The sequence below is a fragment of the Primulina huaijiensis genome, chromosome 13, assembly GCF_012295235.1.
Source record: "Primulina huaijiensis isolate GDHJ02 chromosome 13, ASM1229523v2, whole genome shotgun sequence".
NCBI lineage: Eukaryota > Viridiplantae > Streptophyta > Magnoliopsida > Lamiales > Gesneriaceae > Primulina > Primulina huaijiensis.
In genome coordinates, this window is record NC_133318.1 from 2,105,578 (window position 1) to 2,130,519 (window position 24,942).

Below are 24,942 nucleotides of genomic sequence, written 5' to 3' on the forward strand. Positions count from 1 at the left end.
AATTGCGGCATGTATGCGCCTCTTCTTTTGACTCTTGGGCTCCCGATAAACTCATCGATGGTATGAGAAACGCCTATAAATAGTGATGATTCACTACAAGAAAATTTAAAATCAACAACACACTTAAGACAACCGTTTTTACTAAAACCGTTGTCATATGCTTTTTAACAACGGTTTTAGTGAAAACAGTTGTCGTAGGTGCGTTTTTTAAGTAAAAGACAACGGTTTTATGAAAACAGTTGTCTTTTGGGGGTCAAAGACAAAGGTTTTTAGGGTCAATGACAACGGTTCTATAAAACCGTTGTCCTTGAGCGTTTTTTAGGGTCAAAGACAACGGTTAAAAGAACTGTTGTCTATTAGCGTGTTTTCTTGGACAATTGACAACGGTTTTAGAAAATCGTTGTTGAAAGAAGTGATTTACAACGTATTTAGCGACGGGTTTTCTGAAACTGTCGTTAACTTACAAAACCGTCGCTAATTTAAAAATAGCGACTGTTTTGCTTAAAACTGTCGCTAAATTTAGCGACGACATAAGATCTGTCGCTTTATTTAGCGACGGTTTTGATTAAATCCGTCGCATAACAAACTGTCGCAAAATTTAGCGACAGTTTTATCAAATCCGTCGCTACGTATAGAGACAGTTTTAAAAAAACTGTCGCAAATTTTAAAAATGCGACGGTTCTTGGCTAAACCGTCGCTACTAGCGACGGTTTATTCAAAAACCATCGCAACTTATCTATAAATACCCGTCCATTCGGTCTATTTTAACACACACCATTTCAAAACACTTAAAATTTTTCTTTTTACACGATTTTAGTTTCGATTTAAAGTAAAATTTTTCCCCTTTATTTTTTTATAAATTTTTAAGTTTTAGTTAAGATCATGAATATTATTAGCCTATTCAAATCATAAGTTTTTTTAAATTTATTAAATTATTAAAAGTAAAATTTTTTTTTACTGAAAATATTAGCGACAGAAATTATAAAATAACCGTCGCTAAAATTAGCGACGGACATCATGAACTAACTGTCACGAACTTTTAGCGACGGTTTTACACAAATTCGTCGCTAATTTTATTGGCGACGGTTTTTCAAAAACCGTCGCAAAATGTGTCTACAATAACGGATAAAAATCGTTTTCTTTGAGCGCACCCTTTAACCACAGGGGCTTTAACAACGTTTTTAAAATGGCTACGACAACGGGTTTTAACCGTTGTCGTTTGGCTTTTTTTTTAGTGATTGAAGTCCCTAAGCACATACCTCATAAGAAAAATATACACCATCTACAGAGTGTGTTGAGTGCTTAGAAGACATCAATCGGAGGAAATCAGAAAAATTACAAATCATTTGATGACTAGAAGTAACACTCGATCCGCTTCCGCATATTGTTTATCATGTTCATATATATACGTTGAAACATGATTTTGAGAAAAAATTCTGACACACCAATCCCACTTTCAATTCAACATTTTCTGCATGAAGGAAATAAAGCATGCATACCTTCTAAAAAAAAGTGATTGGGTGGTTTTGGTCCTTTTGGAAGGTGGTTTTTAAAATTTTCTATTGAAAATAAAAAAGCTCGTGTGAGGATTCTTTAAGTTTTATATCAAAAATAAAAAATAAAAAGGTTTATTATATTCATTGTTATTTTTTAACTGAAAGATAATATTGCAAAAAAATACTATTTTATAAAATTGTTGTTCTAACAACACATTAACAATATGAGAAGAATATGTTTGCATGTGTAATGCAACAATCATATTTGCGGCTATAGTAGATCAAATCAGAAATTTATTAGCCTCGAATATGCCTATGATGCCGACGACTTATAATCGGTTATAGATTTTAAATAAGGTATCGAGTTCGAAATCCAATTATAACAAACATCTTCCCTAACTTTAAAAAGATATCTATGACGTTCCATTTTCAATGTCATTCAGGTACGTACAAGCTTGGCGATTATAACTCGCTAAACAATCACCATAAATTTTAAGTTGTTCTTAGTAATTTTGAAATATATTATATTAATTCTGTTACCCAAAACTTCAAAATCTAAGTTGCATATTCTTTTTAGTCTCGGGTCATTAATTTAGATATATTAATTTATTAGGGTTACCAATCATTCATTTTTTTTTTTTTGCATGCATCCATTTTAACGTGAAGTTTAAGTTAACTTTAGGGTACTACTCTAACTATACATCTAAAGGTGCATCATGCATGGATTTAATAAAATATATAAGGTCCGTTGAAAAACTAATGGATCTCACATGTATTGATAAATACGTTAGGTACACCATTGGAGTAATGTCTTAAGATTAGCATTTCATTTTCTCATTATAACATGCATTTGATGATTTAAGTAAATTATTGTAAGTCGAAATTTTCGGGAAAGTACTTGTTTCATTCCCATTCTGGTACGTACATTATTACAAATTTACAAACATATGTTCTTGATTTTTCACGAGGAGCGAATAGCAATAAAAATTAATCAACAAATAAATTTAGATAACAATTTTTCTTTTTCTTTTTTAGGCATAATCAAGACTTTAAATCTTGATTTGATGGCCTTGATGATATTTAATTTGGTAAGCCAGCAGCTAATCTTGCTCTTAATTCCTTTCTCAATATCTTCCCCGATGGAGATACGGGAATCGAGTCTATGAAAAAAACCCGGTTTAGTCTCTTGTAAAACACCACCTGCCCAAAATAATTCGGGAAAAAGATTTTGAGTCATCATGTAATTAAAATAAAATACCATATTTTAAATTCTATTTTCAAAAATGTTGGGAAATGGACTTTATTTATATTAATCACCTGATCTGAGACATATTTCTTGATTTTCTCCTCGGTGACCGTGGATCCACTTGATCGGACAACAAATGCAACCGGAACTTCACCCGCTTGTTCATCTTGCATGCTGCAATATCATGAAAATATATAGATTTTTTACGACAACATAAACAAACTTTGGGAAAGAAGTCGTTGTAATTAACTTACGAGACGACAGCGGCGGCGGATACGGAGGGATGGTTGAGGAGAAGGGCTTCTAATTCCGCGGGAGCCACTTGGAATCCTTTGTATTTGATTAGCTCCTTCAATCGGTCAACTATGAATATTTCGTCATCGTCGTCGATGAACCCTATATCACCCGTGTGTAGCCAACCTTCTTTGTCTATTGTATTTTCAGTTGCCACCGGATCATTCAGATAGCCTGAAAATTAAATATTTCATGAGCTATTTATTGCACTGAACATAAAGATAATTTTTAAATCCCATTAAAATATATGTATTTTAACTTAATATATTCTTAAATTAATGTCTTAATTAATAATATAACATTCTTGTTAGAAGTTGTNATGATAGGAAAATTAATCAATTAATTGATTAAAGTTGGACACACGTATTGATATGAAAATTTTATATGTACCTTTCATGATTTGGTCTCCTCTGATGCAAATTTCTCCGGGCTGGTTACGCCCCAACGACGCACCAGTTTCGGTGTCGACGATTTTCATCTCGGCGTTTATGACCACAGTCCCGCACGCACCGGACTTGATCTCGAATGGCTGCTTCGCGAATGCTAAACACATCGAAAGCACCGGCCCAGCTTCCGTCATTCCATAACCCTACATTAACATTATTGGCGTTTTAATCCACTATATATATACCTCTCCAATTTAATTTTTTTCAATCATTAAATTTAAGAACATGATCGAGGTCTAATAGTCCATCTTACACCAATTAATTATCCAAATTTGGGACGATGTCTCATATTGGACACCCAATTGTAACAAATTTGAACTCCAAAAAATTAAAATTTAAAACATGGAAGAAATAAATATTAATTGCAAAAAAAAATTGAGAAAATTAATATCATGTTCCAAGAAGGCTTTGTTTGATTAACGTGTGAATAATCAAAGTCAACTAATGTGATAGTGAGATGAGATCCCAGTTCACACGACATGGATGCATCCATCGTTTCAAGCGATTGGCATATTTAATCATTTTCTCAAATTAAATTAAAAAACGATAATAACAAATATATTCTTTTAATTTAATCATTAATGCAGTATTTGGAAGCTCGTAATTGTACTTTATTTTGACCTTAATTGCCTGCAATTAACTTAATTCTCGTTGAAGTTTAGCTAACGACGTAATTCATTAATAAATTAACTACAAATTCAGAATTTTCAGAAAGTTATAAAATATAAATTTCTAAAAGATGGCAAGTGCTATTGACGTGGTCAGATTTTGGAATAACTCAGTCGTCTGAGATATTGCGGGTCGATGAAAATCATATAATTAATTATTAACTCGCATATGTTCGGGTTTGAGATTCAAATATAACAAGTAAAAAAATTGTATTTAAATTAGTTCCATGAATGAAATAATCATTTTCCATAGTCAATTTTTTTTGGGTGTACATTAAATATTTTAAAATAAAAATTCTTAAATAATTAAAAGAAATTAAATAATTACCTGGCCAACTGTTGCATTAGGAAACTTGGCCCTTGCAGCATCCTCGAGCTCCTTCCCCAGTGGTGCCGCCCCAGACATCACCATTCTCACAGATGAAAGGTCATATTTTTGGACGACCGGGCTCTTGGCGATAGCCAGAACAATAGGCGGAACGAAGGGACCGATGGTTACTTTATATTTCTGTATGAGCTCCAAAACTGAGATAATCTCAAACTTCTGCATGATCAGGATGGCCGCCCCGACCCGCAACCCGCAAAGCAGGACGGAATTCAACGAGTATATGTGAAACATGGGCAGGACACACAGCATCACGTCTTCGCTGTGAATGTACAGGTTAGGGTTTTCACCATCAACCTGCTGCGCAACACTGGTGACCAGCCCCTTGTGCGTGAGCATCACGCCCTTGGGCAGCCCAGTCGTCCCCGAGGAATATGGCAACGCCACCACGTCGTCCGGGTGGATCTTCGCAGCGGGAATGTCCCTCTCATCCGCCGACGTCAGCTCGGAGAAGCTGAGGCACCACTCGACCGGCGGTGTGTCGATGCACATAACCTTCACGCCGTTGTCCAATGCGTATCCCTCGACTTTCGCGACGTGACAAGCTTGTGTTATGATGATCTTGGCTTTGGAGGCCTTGGCTTGTTTCACCACCTCGGCAGGGGTAAATAAGGGATTCGCCATGGTCGTTATGGCGCCGATATGGGAAGAACCTAGGAAGACGAACACATATTCGGTCGAGTTGGGGAGGAGGAGCATGATGATATCGCCTTGTTGGATCCCGAGTTTGCTCAGGCCGCTCGCGACCTTTCTAGACATCAGCTCGACTTCCTCGTACGTGTAAACTTCCCCGGTCGGGCCATTTATGAGACATGGCCTCGTACTATGTTTGGATATGTTTTCGAAACAATATGAATGCAAAGGGAGGTGTTTTGGTATGTAGATATCGGGGAGTTTCGATCGGAATATTATATCTTCTTCCTTAGATATTGGATCCATTTCCATTATTTAGTGAAAGAAAGATGATGAAAAATTATGGGTATCGACTTTTTTTTTAAGTTGTAGAATACCCTAAAAATGAATGTTAGAGTGTTTGGAGTATAAATATGGGCAAGTTTAATTTGGTGAGGGGGTTGGTGAAGGGTTGGGAGTTTACTTGATTAAGGGTTTCGTGTAATTAAGGGTGAATCAATTAGAGAGATCATATANTGTTGATTTGATTTGTAAAATAATTTTTTAGGAAATAGATTTCTGTATAAAATTTAATTTTTATTTATTTTAAAAAATATATGATCCCTTCATTGTTCTCACATGATGAAAGAACGTGTGGTGGGGTTGGTAGGAAAAATTGGGAGGTTTGGGTGGAGGTTGGGTCCATGGAGGTAGGTAATATGGAGATGTTTTCGATTGCTTGACTTTAAAAAATAAAAATAAAATGACATAAAAATTAATTTAATTTTTCCACGTAGCATTTACTTCACCAAGACCACGGCGGAAGAAGGGAAGAACAAATTTTTTTTTTATTATCCCCATGCGTGAAACGACGACGTTTCTACTAGCCACGACGTTACCATGATGTCGTGCTTACGTCGTACTTGGACTCATTCATAACGTGGTTGGTGGCTGTGTTATTGAGGTAAAATTAAGAAACAAGATATAGTATGTCTGAACTTTTTGCCCATTAATAAGATTGTAAAAAAAATAACTGAATTTAAATTAATTTTAAATATTTTAAAAAATAACGTTTACCCATTTTCCAGATATATAAATATAATTAAATTAGTATTCAATAACATTTTATGGTACTCTTATATTTATTTAAGGAATTCAACATTTCAAAAAATATATTTTTTTAAATAAACGCCATCAAAAAATTAATGAAATTATATCCCATGAAAATATTACACCTTTTGCATTTAAAAAATTGCCCCGATTTTCTAAAAGATCTCACTATATAAATGTGTTTTTTTCCTTAAAAAAATAACTCTCTTATGTATTAAAAATACATAGTTCAATATAATTATTTTTAATAACATAACATACCGTGAGTCTAGCGAGGAAAAAATATCAAATATATATATATATATATATACACGTTAAAAATAAGAATAGGTCATTTGTGAGACGGTCTCACAAATATTTATCTGTGAGACGGGTCAATCCTATCGATATTCACAATAAAAAATAATACTTTTAGCATAAAAAATAATAATTTTCATGGATGACCCAAATAAGAAATATGTCTCACAAAATACGATACGTGAGACCGTCTAACACAAATTTTGAACCAAAAATAAAGACTTGATTTGTCAATAAGTTTGACCGTATAATCGTAGAAATATTACATTATTAACTAAAATAGAAATGGAGAGAGCAAGGTATATAATCTTTATTCACCTTTCTCTCCTCTTCGATCACCTTCTCTTGTCGGGTAAAACATTCTGGTCCAGCCGTCCCGAATCCACCATGAAGCATCACCCTTTCCGGCCGCCACCACGGAAACCTGGTTCTTCTTTTCATATCTATTTAAATTTAATAGACTGGAACGAGGTGAAAATTTATCTTACTAACTACGTGATGTTTTTGTACTTTATGGAACTTTCTACAGATGAGCCGATGACATTTACATCATTTGACACTAAAATATCGAGTTTCAACGATATATCAAGTTCGAGACTCAATTGTAACAACAAAACATCTCACCAACTAAAAAAATTGCGCAAAAAATCCAACTTATTATCAGGTTTTTAAATCGGAATCAATCCAAATATTTTTATATGTTTTTTTTTAAATAATATTTAAACTAAAACAACATTAACGTAAATAAATTTTTTTTATTAATATACTGATTGAATAGAACAATTAGGTAAGGTTGTAAGGATATCAAATAAGACCCGACCAATCAGCCAAATTTACATCGGGCTTATGTTATTTGGGTCGGTCCAGATTAAATTTTTAGCCTATGTCCAAAAAAAGCCCATTTGAACCGTCCAGTTTCCAGTCTTTAGCCTAAGCCCATTTAAAAGTGCTCGCTCGCGCAAAAACCTCGACCCGCTTCTGCAGCTCTTCTCCTTCGAAATACTGCAGCGGAAATCGAAACTCGAGAGATAGAAAGCGAAAAAAATCGGTGAGAAAAAGCTCGATAGAGGTGAGAAATGGTGAGGCTAACGGCGGATTTGATTTGGAAAAGCCCCCACTTTTTCAACGCACTTCGGGAGCGAGAATTAGATCTCAGAGGTGCTTCACTCTCTCTGGAAATGTGTTTGATTTGTCTATAAACTTGATGTATGGGCTACTCTTGCAGTTTATTTGATTCGTGTTTTGTTTTCGACAGGAAACAAAATGGCTGTTATTGAAAACATTGGTGCCACTGAGGTTAATTTTTCTTCTATTACGTCTCATTTTAGCTTTCTTTGCACAACCCTTTTACTTTAAGCTGAATGTTCAGTTTTTTGTCATCAAAAATCTCTTCTCGTTTTGAAAGTTTTGATGGGTTTTTGTGTTATTAGCTGTTTTCAAAATTTACTGTAGTTTGTGTTGGTTATTTGTTCTTTGTTTTTGGGTTGATTTAAAACTGCAGGACCAATTTGACACCATTGATTTATCTGACAACGAGATTGTTAAGCTCGAGAATTTTCCCCAATTAAATCGACTCGGTACTTTGCTGTTGAACAACAATAGAATTACTCGAATTAATCCCAATCTTGGAGGTGAGGTTTAAACTGAAAATGACTCAAATTTCCTGCGAAAAAATGTATGCATGACTTGTTTATTAACTATTTTTTTGGCTTAAAAATTTGCAGAGTTTTTACCCAAATTGCACACCTTGGTGCTGACTAACAATAGGTTAACTAACCTGGTTGAAATAGACCCACTTGTATCGCTCCCAAAGCTGCAGTTCCTTAGTCTGCTCGACAATAGCATTACGAAGAAACCAAATTACCGTTTGTATGTTATCCACAAGTTGAAGTCTCTACGTGTGTTGGATTTCAGGAAAGTCAAAGAAAAGGTTAGATTTTGTATATTCAGAGCCTTCTTTATTCTGTTTGGACTGATTATTAAATCTTGATCAAGTCAGGAGTAGTGTGAACAACATTTCCTATCCTAATAAACCTCTTTTCTGATTGCAGTTATCTATTTTCTTCTTTATGATCTGTTTTTGCTTGCGAGTTGCATTGTTTACCACTTCTTCAAAAGCTTATTATATATTCATAATATTTTACTTCATTTGGATAACTGCGAAGCAATGCCTTTCCACTGCTGTGCTTTGCTAAAGTTTGTCTCTGCAATATTACAGGAGCGGGTTGAAGCCAATAAATTGTTTGCATCCAAAGAAGCTGAAGAAGAGGCCAAAATGGAATCAGCAAAGACAGTTGTACCTGATGAGATTCCAACCACCCAAGATGTTGCAAAAGAGGACCAAGCTCATAAACCAGTTGCTCCTACTCCGGAACAAATTTTGGCTATTAAGGTACATTTTTTTCCTACCGATTTCGTTTTATCCTCTTCCTATTTTAGGATCGATATGAAAAGCATTGTAGTGGTTCCATGTTCATGGCAACAAAAGTGCCAATAAGAAGAAGGTAAGATAGGTTGCTATTACTAATTTCCTTTAATCTCTCAAATAGTTTTGATTGGAAAATTGATTATTAAGGAGAAAAGGAGAAGATTCAGTTTCTTGGTGTAAAAGAAAGGGATATGAATTTGATATGACGAGACAGAAGTTAATGTTCTATTCTGCCTTCGAGTTTGGGGTTTTAACGGATGGAAATAAAATTTTCGAGCATTCTTCTTTTTTCTTCTCTCTTAGCTTATCATACTCCCACTGTTCTTATTAAGTTGATCCTGGCAGTACCTAATCTCTGGTATTGCTTTAATGCATGCACCTCCAGCTGGCTTTTTAATTTTCTCATATATCATTGCAGGCTGCCATTGTGAATTCTCAAACTCTCGAGGAGGTGGCAAGGCTTGAACAGGTGTGGTAAAAATTGATGCATTGGAAAACGATTCTCTTCTTCTGCTGGATGCAAGAGGGTACATAATTTCATTTTTCTCAATGATTTTGTGATGATTTTTCAGGCGCTAAAGTCAGGCCAGCTTCCAGCTGATTTGAATTTCAGTGAGAGTAACAGTTTGCCTAAAAATGGAAGTGCCCAACCGGATAATATGATATCTGATGGAAAAGAAGCAATTGACAAGCCCAAAGACACTGAATCCGAGCAGAAAGAGGATGGGCCTGCAGAAATGGAAGAGGTAATATGAATAGCTGAATGTTTCTGTTTATTGTTTTTTATATTCCTTTCTGTTTTTAGCGTCTGGTCTTGTGGCTGTTTTGGCATAACTATTATTTCGAGGAAATGGAATTTATTCTTCTGACTGAAAAAAAGCACTCTCTTGTATGAAGACTCTACGATAGGTGGATATGAAATTAAATTTGATATATTGTCAAGACTATCTAATCTTCAAATTCATTATCTTGAGATTGAATCTATATGATTGCCTAGCCGAATTTTCCGTCATCTGCACAAGGCTTTAACATCTTTTATCTTTGGTTATCTTACCAGGAATGAACTCTTACTCCTCTGTCAGTGTACAATGCATATCATGAATTGAGACCAGAATGGTGTTATAGGTACTTTTTGCTTCTGAAATTTGTCTTTGTAGTACTCATCGGAGAGAGATTAAAGAACCGACACGCGAAGTCAGTCGCCCGGTTGGATTGATGCCTTGTGCTATATATCTCACGATGATATTTCAGGAAAAACCTCTCGTGTTGAGGGATATTTTCAAATGAGTTTTCCTTACCAAATTCTTGTTGAAATTTAGTTGTTCAGGGGATTATATTCCCATACTTTCTTTATATGGGTTGATCGAAAAAGGGTTTCGACAGTATCGATTGGCTGTTTCTGGTTTAGCCCATTAATGAATACGCCCATTTAATAGAGTTTATTTATTAAGTCCAATGTGATGTGAGACAGTTTCACGAATTTTTATCTGTGAGACGGACCAATCTTACTGATATTCATAATAAAAAAAAATATTCTTAGCATAAAAAGTAATATTTTTTATGGATAATCTAAATAAGATATTCGACCAACGAAATTGATCCGTGAGATCATCTTACAAGAGTTTTTGTGTTATTTATTATCTCAACTCCTATTTTATCAAAATAAATAAATATATACCATAAAAATAACGCACGTGTGTAATGTTGAAATACATGCGAAGTCATAACTCGTAATAGTGAAATTTGAAAATTATTCCTTTGATATTTGCGTACGTGAATCACGGCTTGTAAAATTCCAACCCGATTAGAGCATCTGTTTCCCCTTCAACGACCGAATCAACCGAGGGCTTAACCAGTCGTCTTTTTTATGGTAGGTAAAAAAATTTCGATTTATATATATAACGATAAAATAAATAGTATATCATTTCATTTTAGGACGTAAACGAAAATTATAAAAGATATAATATAAAAATGTAAATAAATTATATTTAAATTTCATCAAACAATTTTCATCAATCAATCAATTTATTTAAAAAACTAACTAATACTCATTCGTTGAATAAAGAAATAATATAAGTTATGATTCACGAATACTTGCAACTTGAGCTTGTTGGGTATTTTGACAAAAAAATTATACAAAATTTAAATTTACAGGTCATGATTATGTATATAGGCCAAGTATTTTAAAAGAATTGGGCAAGAGTGTCGAGAAAGAGTCCAGTCTTTGTTCCGCCCCTTGAATCAACCCTGCCAACCAAATGTTAATTTAGTGTAAATATATTAATACTTATTGTTACTTTTTTGTATTGGACAATCGTCAGGATGTAATTTAGTATTTTGTAAATCAAATTATTTGGTTGAATCGTAATAAGCAAACTTTTTGTAACAAACTCGACTGATGTGACTTCGTTGAAATGGATTAGCCGGGTAAGGAGCTCCAACAGGTCAAATCAATAATTTATAGTTTTTAGGGAATTTGAGTGAAGATAATGGCTTCAATAGCACCTGCAAACAATGAAAGGAACTCGTGAATGGGCGCCGAAGGGGTGTCCGGCGTGACCATTCCGATGCTTAAGTCAGCAGGTGTAAAAGAGGAAGCTCTTTAGACAAAATATTGCTGCGGGTATGAATAGGTGTGTGCACATGTGTTTAAATGTAGAATGAACCTGATATTTATAGTAGGAGAGAATGAGGTAGATACCTCGTTTCCCGCGCATACCTACTAAATATGTCAAGTCGGCCGCCCATACCTCCTGATGACTTATATGACACGCCAAAGTTAAGTTGCTCTGACAGATAAGATTGTCCATATCAATATACTCAAGTGTGGTTCAATTCTCGAGGTGGCTCGGGTGGTCGGTTACCCGGGTGCTTGTATAAGAGCCCGGGCGTCTGGTTGCCCGGGGAGTAGAGCCCAGGTTTGCACCTGCCCGGCTTCAAAAGAATTCATCCTGCAGATTGACCCTGATTTGGAAATCCATCTGATATCCCGGGTCATCCATGACCCGGGCTCTTACAGGGTTATCAAACCTGGCTCGGGGCTCCGTATCTCGACCATTTCGAGCCCGGGAGACACGAGGCCCCGACATCTTATCTCAAGTCCATGAGACATGAGACTCCGGCTCCTCATCCCATCTCTGGGAGACATGAAGCCCCCGATGCTTTTATAAAACCAAATTGATCATCTCTTTGGGAATCCAAGCATGACTAATCGGGACAGCGAGTATGACTTTAGCCCGACTATTTAAGGGATGTGTGATGATACCCCTGTAAGAGCCCGGGTCATGGATGACCCGGGATATCAGATGGATTCCCAAATCAGGGTCAATCTGCAGGATGAATTCTTTTGAAGCCGGGCAGGTGCAAACCTGGGCTCTACTCCCCGGGCAACCAGACGCCCGGGCTCTTATACAAGCACCCGGGTAACCGACCACCCGAGCCACCTCGAGAATTGAACCACACTTGAGTATATTGATATGGACAATCTTATCTGTCAGAGCAACTTGACTTTGGCGTGTCATATAAGTCATCAGGAGGTATGGGCGGCCGACTTGACATATTTAGTAGGTATGCGCGGGAAACGAGGTACCTACCCCATTCTCTCCTACTATAAATATCAGGTTCATTCTACATTTAAACACAGGTGCACACACCTATTCATACCAGCAGCAATATTTTCTCTAAAGAGCTTCCTCTTTTACACCTGCTGACTTAAGCATCGGAGTGGCCACGCCGGACACCCTTCCGGCGCCCATTCACGAGTTCCTTTCATTGTTTGCAGGTGCTATTGAAGCCATTATCTTCACTCAAATTCCCTAAAAACTATAAATTATTGATTTGACCCGTTAGAGCTCCTTACCCGGCTCATCCATTTCAACGAAGTCACATCATCGATCAATAAAATATTGGCAAAAAGACAAACTCGTGATATTTTGGTCACCTCGATACCTCGTGAGGGCTTATTATTATTATTATTATTATTATTATTATTATTATTATTATTATTCTGTGAGGTGGGATTACTTAACTTTTTGGAATGTGAAAAATAAATGTGGGAGCTTAATCATTGGGATTGCATAATTAAATGATACTAATCAAGATCACTGCGCCATTAGCAAACCCAAACAGTGAGCTCTTACTTTTCCAGTACGCGTCCCCTCCGGATTCAACGTGCTTGCCAGTAAACAAAGAACTAAAATTCGTCGGCTCAAACACAAAATAATCGTCAATCTTGACCTTAGATTGGATAAAAAGTTTGTTTGTAGACTTTCATTTTCCAATGTTTTTTTAATATGTTTGAGAAAACAAACAAGTATATATATTTGTCGAGTATGTGTATTGTAAGACAGTCTCACATGTATATCTCTTAGATAAGTCGATATGGTCCATATTTAAAGTGAAAAGTAATATTTTTTGATTAAAATAATAATTTTTCATAAGTCGATAAAGGTCTTTCTCATAAAATTGAAGGATGAGACGTCATAATAAATTTTGTGATTTTTGTTTTATATAGATTATTAAGGTCATTCTCGACACAACTCCAATTTGACATAATTTTTGCACGTGCGAAATTTATCTCCAATTAATCTAATTCAAACCTTACTCAAAAAGGAATATGTTTGAAACACTTCTTATAGTTTATTTTAAAATATTATTTTGTTTCATCAAAACATCTATTTATAGAAGCATTATATTTTTATGTCTAAATAGTAAGTTCAACTTATACAAATAATTAACCAATTACTTTATATTAATAATATATATATTATAGTAAATCAAGTAGTGTACATAAAAAAAAAAAAAACTTTAACGCTGATAATACTATAATTAAAATTTTAAAATGCTTGAAATTTTTACTCCTATTTATACAATTTAAGTTGTTTAAAGCAATTATAAATACATTAAGGTTACTAATCTAATGTTTGATGTCTTAAAACATTTATGTTAAGTACCACACATGTTGGTCCTAAACACATTTGGCTTATTATAGTATCCCACTTGTTGTAAAATTCAATAAGATGAATTTCACCTACATGTTTTTTGGATCTTATCTACAAGTGTTTATTTGATTACATATTTTTTGTCCTATGATTTTCTACACATCCTTAAATTATACCCTGAAGTACATGATCAAAATAAACTTCGTTAAACTTTTGTCTACTAATCAATCCTCTAGCAGGGCTCAGAGACGGCCGTTAGCAGAAACAGTGATAAATAAATCATATGCATGGCAAAGAACTACATTAGTGGGAGCCGTCGCATCTTGAACCTGCAGATCAAAGTGCAATGTGAGGGTGAGAGCCACTTCTTGAACATGTAGGGCAGAGTGTTACATCATGATAGTCACCTTGATAGAATTTTAAAGCAACTTAAATTAATCAATTTTGTGATGACGAATACGAATTAGCTGTTATAGAGATCTATTGTGCAGTCGCGAAGACGCGGGCTCAAGTTTTGGAGGTGACAAATAAACTGTTTGATACAGAGAATGAGATTCAACATATCTTCAGCATCCCATGTTTTTACTCAATTTTATAATTACAAAAATTTAAAAATAGTTATGTTATCTTTATTTTAGTTATGATATATATGTTTTTCAATTCATTATATTATCATTCGATTATATCATGTCATGATTCAAATTAAATAAATTTTGGAGAAATAAAAAACGAAAACAGAATACGAAAAATATATATAAAAAAAGCACGAGGATTTATTTTGATTCGACATTTGATCCATTTCAAGAATAGAATGGATTAGAAAAAAAATCTGCAACAAAGGAAGATTACAACATATCATCACCCAAATTTTTTATTTTTCATTTTCCACTTAATTTTCATAAAATATTAGAATTATATATATATATATAATTGACCGTGTTTGGGAATTGACCATCATAAAATATTAGAATTATATATATATATAATTTTCATATCATCACCGTGTTTGGGAATTGACCATTAATTTGTCGCAGCCAGTTGCTGGAAACAATGTGCACCAAATTTATCAGTGTAGTTGATGTGATACATTATATTTTACATCAATGTTGTAAATTTGAGATAAAATTTGAGTTCGCCCTTCAATTGTAACAAACTCATGAAAAACATTTTGAACTATTTATAATGTTTATAAATATATACAAACATGATTTTGCTTACAACTGATANTACATTTTGAAAATAGATGACGGGCCCTACTTAGATGCCAAACATGGAAATCTAAATTCATAATATTGAAATAATAAATAATTATTAATATTATAAATAGTACAATGACTCTTGATTGATGCTTTGATTAACGATATTTCCGACAAGAAGTCACAGATACACTAACTTATGCTAATAATTCAACATTCTCCAATATAAAATTGAAAGCAACAAAATAATTTTTTTAAATAAATAAAAATTAAAGATTTTTTTTATAAGTTAAAACATACAAATTTTGTTCCAAAATTTCGAATATTAAAATTTACAATGATCTACTTTTAGCGGTTGTCAGTTTTGTAACTCCTTCATCAAAACAGACAATTTTCATTTTAGTTACTCAATTAACCGTTAAAACTAATTTTCATTTTCTTTCATCATATTGAAGCAACTTATGACTCTTTTATAAGCATTTTGTTTGATATTCATCAAACTGCACTCCTCAAATTCAATTTCTTGAACTTTGACTATCTCAACGGAAACACATAATTCAATATTTGTGTGATTCTCAATGTTTCAGGGATACAGCTAGATGTAGGTTCACATCTCTATTTGATTCATAATAACTTCGGGCTTACCCTAATTAGCATCATTCTTTTCATCAACACTTTGATTAAGAATGTCAAAACTCATTTCTGATTGCATCCATCAGATATAGGTAAGAGCGTCTAGTAACATCACCTCATTATCCCCTAGATATCGCTGATATGTCTGCAGGAACCTTAAGTTATGGTTAGCGTGCAGTACGGTCTCTTATATTCATATATCCAAATCGAATCATCAACTATTGGTATATCGAGAGTTGAATATAAATTCGATAACGATGTGATTTATTTTTTAGTGATAATAATGACATTGTATGTGCAACTGAGGAAACACATTACCAAAATGCACATGTCTTACTTTGGCCAGAGATTTCTTGCACTCATAACTCATCAGATTATATATGATATCTTCAATTGTAAGCAAACGATGAATCCCCGACTACAATGCATTTGCTCCTACACCCAACCTCGCTACCTGATAACCCTCAATGGAATCAAAGTGCACACATGTCTTACTCTGGCCAAATATTTCTTGCACCATTAACTCGTAAGATCACATATGATATCTTCACCCGTATGCAAATGATGTATCTCCAACTACAATGCATTTGATACTACGTATTTCGAAACTACATCCAATCTCGTCTTCCGATGACCCTCAATGGAATCAAAGTGCATATTAATATGTAGAGCCTCTACGTTGTCTCGGGTCAAATGACTAATATTGTACAACCATAACCGCAGACTATTTCACTCGAAAAATGATAACCATTTGGACAGTTCGAGGGAGGGTTCAGTGAATCATCAAACGATCACTCATTTGTATGAATGGACATCTCCACGCCCTTACCGATGAAACATGATGTTTACATCACAAATGCTAGTATCAAGTTCAAACGATTTTTATTCTAATTTTAGGCGACTGATTCAACTAGGAACATGTTTAAAATATATGATAAAATTCCTAATAAGTTTCATGATCTTACGTTGAGAGACAGACCTCATGGTATTTATTAAATATTCAAAGAATTTATCTATGAAGTTTGCATATGTATACAAATAAAATAAATGTCATAATTGAATTAAACAATAAAATATTATTAAAATAAAGATTATTTATATATTAGAATCAATAAAAATCAAGCNCTATTTAATCGACGAAAAGGATGCATGTCACCTGATGAAAACGAACTGTGTTCAAAATTAGGGAGAACAATTCTTCAGTCAACTTTCGGCAACTGACGCAATTTTATTGTCAGCGACAAAATCTAAAATGTCGAAACGATTTTATTAAATAAACAGAAACCTTATAATAATTAATTATCTTTTCGAAAATATACATTCTAACATAAAAAATCACAAAAAACTGATAAAATTTCACAAATCAATTTTTTGAAACAAATCTCTAACTCGAAGATTTTTTATGGAAAAACTTATATCGAGTTGACCAATTTCATAGAAATATATATGTAAGAACGACTCCTACTCAATTAATTATACCTTACATAATAAGATTTTTTATGGAAAAACTTATATCGAGTTGACCAATTTCATAGAAATATATATATATGTAAGAACGACTCCTACTCAATTAATTATACCTTACATAATTAAAGTCGTGTTACATATACATATTACAGTAACTATAATATGTATATGTATACATCGCAAAAACGTTGAATAATTTATGCGTTCATTTATGATAAATTACCCATTTTTTTAAAAAATAACCGTTCGTGCAACAATTTACACACAATTGGACATTCTGATAGATTATTTATTTTTTAAAGTCCAAAAGATTGACTATATATATTGACACGAATAATAGTATTAATACACTCATAGCTAGCAGCCACAAGTTTTTTTTTTTCAACCAAAATAAAAATTCATAAACATGGATTTGAATTCTCTACTGTGGCTGAAAATACAGCACCTGGTGATGTGCATTTTTATACAAGATGATCAATTGATCATCTGATGGACTTCACACAATGTCAAATAAAATTGAAAAATTGTCAGAGGAAACGAGATGATCAGTTGATCATCTCGTGTAAAAATATATAATCGCCCACTTAGATGTCTGCCACTCCAGTTTCTTGAAATTGAGTCCAAAAATATAAAAAAATTTAATAAACTTAAATTCACGGTATGCTCACGTGATACCGGAGAATAATTGACACATCAGTATTGCAGAAAAAAATACTTAAATTGAAAAAAAAATAAAAGTTAGTAGACTAAAACTGTGAATCAACGACAACATGATAAAAAATGAAAAATGAAAAACCGACAAATTACGTTACCAAGTATGGTAAGGGAGTTTGCTATCCATTTTTCCTACTAATTATATTACTTAATTACGGGTTAGTCTATATCACACTGATAGTGTTTCTCTCCGTATTCTAATATCATTAGATCATGTTAATCTTCCACATTTTTATAAAAATTGAAATATATATTGATGATCGAAGATTAATATTTTACAAATACTTTATATATAATATAGAATAATATCTTAATTACTTGTATAAAATGATAACGCAAGTAAATTTGATTAATTTAAGGTTTTTGAGATGGTCAAATTTTTTTTTTCCTACAATAGGGCTATGTGATGCAGCGACACATACGACCAAGAAAAGTACAAAAATATTAATTAATAGAAGCCGATGCATGTATAGGAGGGGGAGAAAGAAGTTTCGTATCGTTCAAGGTTCTTCTTGAGAAGTAGAAGGTTGTTAGAAATCTCAGAAGCCTCCTCCCAACAACACAAATTTTGTTTTTTTTTTAAAAAAAAAAAAAATTGTCGGCTTTCTTCTAATTAAAATTTACATTGAACTTTTTTTAAAAAAAATCTATTGATCGGGCGATCGCCTCCACTAGATCCGACGTTGATGAAATGGAGAGAAATCGACACATGACGTTGCTCAAATTTCAATTAAAGAAATTACCTTCTTGTTTTTTTAAAACATTTACTGTGTTGAAAACAGAACACTAAGTGCTATGCACTTTTTACACGAGATGATCACATGATCATCTCGTGGAGATCACACCATATGAGATAAATTTAAAAAGTTGTCAGATTAAACGAGATGATCATATGATCATCTCGTGTAAAAAGTACACAACACTTAAATATTGTGTGTTGTGTTACCGTAGATGATCCAAATCTCTATTTTTTTGAGAGTGTTGATGTGACACTGAAAGATGTAGATTTTGTTGTCTTGCGGCGCAAATGATATTATAAATTAAAGTCCATAAATAACTCAGTATTCTCTTCACAGACAAACACACACGTCCATTTTTTCTTTTCAAAAAAGAGAAGCTGGAGACTTGGTAAGAATGGAGAAAACCGAGTAAAAGGCCAAGAAAATTAGTCTTTCAAAATCTCCATTTATATTTGTTCAAACCCGTTGCCTCTCTTCAAGTATACGCCATATCTAGGCATTACACACAGAACTTTTTGTGATACAAGTTTCATATGCAACCGGAAAACAAGCACCGCGGCATGGATATAATCACCGGAGATCGGACAGCGTACAGCGGACCGCTGAACAAGCGGGGTGGCAGAAAAAGTGCTCGTTTTAACCTCCCAGAAACTTCCACAACCGCGTCCGCCATGAATGACTACGTGGAGATCACTCTCGACGTCCGGGAGGACTCGGTGGCCGTGCACAGCTTAAAGACAGCCGGCGGGATCGACGTGGAAGATCCCGAATTGGCTCTACTGGCCAAAGGACTGGAGAAGAGGTCTTCTATTGGATCATCAATTGTGAGAAATGCTTCGTCGAAATTCAGGCAGGTTTCGCAGGAGCTGAAGCGCTTAGCCTCACTCTCAAGACGGCCACATCCGGTGGGGAGATTTGACCGGACGGAATCGGCCGCCACGCATGCTCTCAAGGGGCTGAAGTTTATCAGCAAGACAGACGGTGGCGCCGCCTGGGCTGGGGTGGAGAAGAGGTTTGATGAACTTACGGCTAAGACAAACGGATTGCTTCCTCGTTCACTTTTTTGCGAATGCATTGGTAAGAAGAAAATCAAGAAAAGACACCAACTTTCTCAGCAACCAAACGCCAAAAGCTAAATTTTTGCATGATAATTTTATGCAGCTTCGTGTTTCTTGTTTACACATTCAAAATTTTTATTCACGAACCTTATGGGGTCTATATTATGTGTAGGAATGAACAAAGAGTCCAAGGAATTTGCAGGCGAGCTTTTCGATGCACTTGGCCGGAGGAGGAATATCTCCGGCGACTCCGTTAACAAGGGACAACTAAGAGAGTTTTGGGACCAAATTTCTGATCAAAGTTTCGATTCTCGGCTTCAAACTTTCTTTGACATGTAAGGATATCAGAAGACTACTTTTAGATAGTAACTTATCAATCTTCATTCCGAAATTATAAATGAATGACATTGATTTCAACGCAGGGTTGATAAAGATGCTGATGGAAGGATCACAGAAGAGGAAGTGAGAGAGGTATGGGGCTTTATTTTTTATATTATTTTATTTTTAAATTTTGTACTATAAAAACCAATTTTCTATTGTTTGTGTTCAATGTATGTGTTTAACATTGACTTTCCGAGCTAAACATTTTCTATTATTTGTGTTCAATGATAGAATGTATGTATTAAAAGATTGTAATAATTTTCTCTCTTGCAGATTATTACCCTGAGTGCTTCTGCAAATAAGCTGTCAAATATTCAGAAGCAAGCTGATGAATATGCTAGACTGATATTGGAGGAACTAGACCCCAACGAGCTCGGATATATCATGGTAACACGAATATGACACAATTCACAAACTCGATTGCATTAAACAAGCACAATTATATCCGATAAAGGAAAATAACAGTATATATACTCATCAAACAGATAGAGAACTTGGAGATGCTATTGCTACAAGGTCCTAGCCAATCGGTCCGGGGTGGTGATAGCCGGAACTTGAGCAAAATGCTAAGTGAAAAGCTTAAGCCAACTCAAGACTATCTTGTAAAGAGATGGTACCGAGATTTTATATACTTTCTGCTAGATAATTGGCAAAGAGTTTGGGTGATGGCACTGTGGATTGGAATCATGGCTGGTCTTTTTGCTTACAAGTACGTGCAATACAAGAATAAAGCAGTGTTTGAAGTAATGGGCCATTGTGTGTGCTTTGCCAAAGGGGCAGCCGAGACTCTAAAGCTAAACATGGCGCTGATTCTCCTTCCGGTGTGCCGAAACACCATCACCTGGCTTAGGAACAAAACAAAACTGGGCAAGGCTGTTCCATTCGATGACAATCTCAACTTTCACAAAGTGAGCTGAACATCTATTGTTTTTGTCACACTTGCTTGCTGCATGTGCTACTCTGTTAACTCATTGCAACAAAACGACTCGTGTCGAATAGTTTCTACCTACATATACATAATTTTTTTTGCCTAATTTAAGATTGTTTCAACCGCAGCTAATTGCCATAGCAATTGCACTGGGAACTGGGATACATGGTATTAGCCATTTAGCATGTGATTTCCCTCGCCTTCTGCACGCGACGCCAGAAGAGTACGAGCCCATGGAGCAATTCTTTGGCGAACAGCCAACAAGCTATTGGTTTTTCGTGAAGGGGTGGGAAGGGGTGACCGGAATCATAATGGTGGTTCTAATGGCTATAGCCTTCACATTAGCATCACCTTGGTTCAGAAGGAACAAAATTCATTTACCAAAACCTTTGGACAAACTCACAGGATTCAATGCCTTTTGGTATTCGCATCACTTATTTGTTATCGTCTATAGCCTCCTCATTATTCATGGTATCAAGCTTTATTTGACACACGAATGGTACAAGAAAACCGTAAGTACCAAGTTCCTTGTCTTCCTACAAGAATTTAGTGACTCGTATTATGTTTATCTTGGATGATGATTTACAGCATAATATGGCATGCACTTGCAGACATGGATGTATTTGGCAGTCCCTGTCCTACTTTACGCCGGAGAAAGGTTGGTTCGAGCATTCAGATCAAGCATCAAGGCTGTAAAGATCCTAAAGGTAAATATACAGAAAGGATAATCTAAATCTCTAGTATTTTTCCATACATTCTAAGTTTTCTTTGGTATTTATGGGCATTTCTTGGCCATATGAAGGTGGCTGTCTACCCAGGAAATGTGCTAACACTTCACATGTCAAAGCCACAAGGATTCAAATACAAAAGTGGACAATACATTTTTGTTAATTGTGCAGCAGTCTCTCCATTTGAATGGTACTCACATTTAAAATGATGCCACTCTATCTAATATATCTTCACAGTTAATGTATGAGCAAAGCTTGGAAATTAAGATAATGAATTTTAGTGCTCCACTTTTAACAGGCACCCATTCTCCATTACTTCAGCTCCTAGAGATGATTATGTGAGTGTTCACATAAGGACTCTTGGTGATTGGACAAGGCAACTTAAAGTCGTTTTCTCCGAGGTAAATTTCCTTCACAAAAGTAATATAAAAATACTAATGGGGGAACACTTGGCTCAAATTTGAAGGTGGTCCTGCACCCAAAATAGTAATCATTCATTCCAGATTACTTTTCTTTTATAGTAAAAGAAAGTTTGTATTTCTAGAAAAGAGTATACATGACATGTGAAGATTATTTAATTATGAACAGATACTATCTTGTGGAATCTCCTTTGATCAAAAGGCAGTAGGTCCTCCATGCAATCAGAGTGACACTACTAGTGAACCATATGCATCTATCCAAATAATCTTGAGAGCCACTTTAATTTGTATGGCTGTTTTTTTAAAGAAAATGTTGATTTTCCCACTTTATTTAATAATAATCAGAGTGGAATCTAAGATCAATTATTGAGAACTAAAATTGATGTGTTTGCTATTTTAACTTTCTTGAAAAATGTAAAAACATATTTAATAGTGGAAACTTGTCCTTTTTACATATGTTCGGTAAAATCTACCATACTTCGGTATCATGCCTGTTCAAACACTTCAGAAATAATCCTGACAGGATTTCTGTTTGTATCTACATAGGAATCCAGTCCTTGCACATGTTTGTTACTAATGGTCTCTGCATTATTTGATCTTTTGTTAGGTTTGCCAACCACCAACAACGGGGAAAAGTGGGCTCCTTAGGGCTGATTTCTTGCAAGGAGAGAATAATCCCAAGTGAGTCACTTTAAATTTCATCATTGTACTAAGGCAACACCATTCAATATAACAAAAAAACAATATCAAGAATCTGACAAGTAAATAACACAATGTATGCAGTGTAAATTCTCATGAACTTGCTCATTACCCAATTACTGTAATGCTGACAGTATTTCAAATTTTTGTGATTATGACACAGTTTTCCCAGAGTTCTAATTGATGGTCCATATGGAGCACCAACACAAGACTACAAGAACTATGATGTGGTGCTGCTTGTGGGGCTTGGCATTGGTGCAACACCGATGATCAGTGTCGTTAAAGACATCGTGAACAATATGAAAGCAATGGAGGAGGAAGAAAATTATTTGGAGGAGGGTAACAGAGGAGGCAACAACACACCTCCGAATGCTAGCCCTTTGTCGAATAAACGAAATTCGGGACCAGGGAGTGGGAGACACAACTTTAAAACAAGGAGAGCTTATTTCTACTGGGTTACTAGAGAACAAGGTTCCTTTGATTGGTTTAAGGGCGTGATGAATGAAGCAGCCGAAACAGACCACAAGGGACTAATAGAAATGCACAACTACTGTACTAGTGTGTATGAAGAGGGTGATGCTCGTTCTGCTCTAATCACCATGCTTCAATCGCTCAATCATGCCAAGAATGGAGTGGACGTCGTGTCAGGAACCCGGGTTAAGTCTCACTTTGCCAAGCCTAATTGGCGTACGGTCTACAAACGCATCGCACTTAATCATCCTAATTCAAGAGTTGGTGAGTTTCTTTATACCAGTCCTAAAACAATTCATGTCAGTTTCAAGATCTTGGCTGAATACTTTTTATAATTTATATGTAGTTGTTATGTTTCTATGTTGATACCTAGGAGTCTGCAATTGGTGATGTATTAAAATACTAATCCTTATCACATGGTACAGGAGTATTTTACTGCGGGGCACCACCACCAGTGAAGGAGCTAAAGCAATTGGCTTCTGATTTTTCACACAAGACTACCACCAAATTCGAATTCCACAAAGAAAACTTTTGATCTGGTTTGCACATTAAAAAAAATCATGGCCAGATCAAATTTAAAGGCGTTAGGCTGGACCACCACCAACCACCACTAACTTTGGAGGAGGAAATTTAAGATAATTAAAGCTTTTATCTATTTTAAAATTTTGCCTTTATTTTTTCAGAAACTATGTAGTTACAGGTGATTTCTTTCCAAGTCACGACCTCATAAAGGAGCTATCTTTGGATCAGCAAAGATTTTAGTGGGAACCTTTTTTTTTTTTTTTTTTTTTTTTTTTTTTTTTTTTTTTTTTTTTTTTTTTTTTTTTTTTTTTTTGTTGATGGTGCTATAAATGATAATAGTGATATGTATTGGGGGTGGAAATGTCGAATAGTTACCCTAACACCAACCCCATTTAGATATTGATCCCCATAAATGTATATGTACTGTTCACTTTTTTCTTCTTCTAGTAATATAAAGAGTAACATATGTTTTTGCACATTCATTGATTTGTTCAAATCTCAGCTACGCGTCCTTTGAGCCTATTTATATTTGTCAAAACTGCTACTTTGAACTTGGAAATATGCTTTGAGTTTCATTAATGCCTTCAAATTGGTACGTAAAATCTTAGGCAAGACTGTAATATCAACTCTTGAATCAGGCAGCTTCAACTAAGGGTCTCCAGGTAACGCAAGATTGAAATGGTATATGTTGACTAAATAAAAGATTGGACAATCGCTGCAACTTATCTAAAATAGAAGTAACTTTTGCACTTTAGTCGGGCAGCTTTCAACTAAGTATTACAGATGCTACACAATTGTGAAATGGGAAATGTCTGCTCAAGAAAAGATTGAACACTCTGATTGATTCCAACACGAGTATTATACACAAAATTGTCAAATATAAAAACGTGTCATAATTCTATTACTCTTTTTCAGATTAAGATATCTAATGAAAAGTTTACATTAGATATATATGTCACTCACTATCTGCGATAATGTGTCAGTTTGCTTCTGCATTTCCAATAGCCAATTTTCCACATCATAAGTTTCTTTCCTCGCATTTTCTCTTCACTATTCCAAGCTCT

General features: G+C 34.8%; 3 protein-coding genes across 4 annotated transcripts; 2 read left to right on the plus strand and 1 right to left on the minus strand.

Moving 5' to 3' along the window:
• Window positions 1–2,379: 2,379 nt before the first annotated feature.
• Window positions 2,380–5,623, minus strand: LOC140991908 (4-coumarate--CoA ligase 2-like). Its single transcript, XM_073462074.1, has 5 exons — window positions 4,479–5,623; window positions 3,427–3,625; window positions 2,997–3,210; window positions 2,814–2,916; window positions 2,380–2,696 (listed from the first exon to the last, which is right to left on the minus strand). Exons 1-5 carry the CDS (start codon window positions 5,478–5,480, stop codon window positions 2,577–2,579), a joined length of 1,638 nt encoding a protein of 545 aa, XP_073318175.1. The 5' UTR covers window positions 5,481–5,623; the 3' UTR covers window positions 2,380–2,576.
• Window positions 5,624–7,531: 1,908 nt separating this feature from the next.
• On the plus strand, window positions 7,532–10,424 carry LOC140990811 (U2 small nuclear ribonucleoprotein A'-like). 2 transcript variants are annotated; one of them, XM_073460627.1, is made up of 8 exons: window positions 7,532–7,712; window positions 7,810–7,850; window positions 8,056–8,185; window positions 8,279–8,484; window positions 8,773–8,946; window positions 9,401–9,451; window positions 9,555–9,728; window positions 10,040–10,424. In XM_073460627.1, exons 1-8 carry the CDS (start codon window positions 7,631–7,633, stop codon window positions 10,043–10,045), a joined length of 864 nt encoding a protein of 287 aa, XP_073316728.1. In that variant the 5' UTR covers window positions 7,532–7,630; the 3' UTR covers window positions 10,046–10,424. The 2 variants fall into 2 exon arrangements, with proteins under 2 accessions (XP_073316728.1, XP_073316727.1); XM_073460626.1 differs by having other exon boundaries at window positions 10,140–10,424.
• Window positions 10,425–19,009: 8,585 nt separating this feature from the next.
• LOC140991333 (respiratory burst oxidase homolog protein C-like) lies at window positions 19,010–24,354 on the plus strand. The gene is made up of 12 exons (XM_073461247.1): window positions 19,010–19,749; window positions 19,903–20,065; window positions 20,153–20,201; window positions 20,385–20,498; window positions 20,597–21,019; window positions 21,168–21,551; window positions 21,651–21,746; window positions 21,842–21,957; window positions 22,066–22,168; window positions 22,794–22,867; window positions 23,049–23,620; window positions 23,782–24,354. Exons 1-12 carry the CDS (start codon window positions 19,206–19,208, stop codon window positions 23,889–23,891), a joined length of 2,748 nt encoding a protein of 915 aa, XP_073317348.1. The 5' UTR covers window positions 19,010–19,205; the 3' UTR covers window positions 23,892–24,354.
• Window positions 24,355–24,942: the final 588 nt, after the last annotated feature.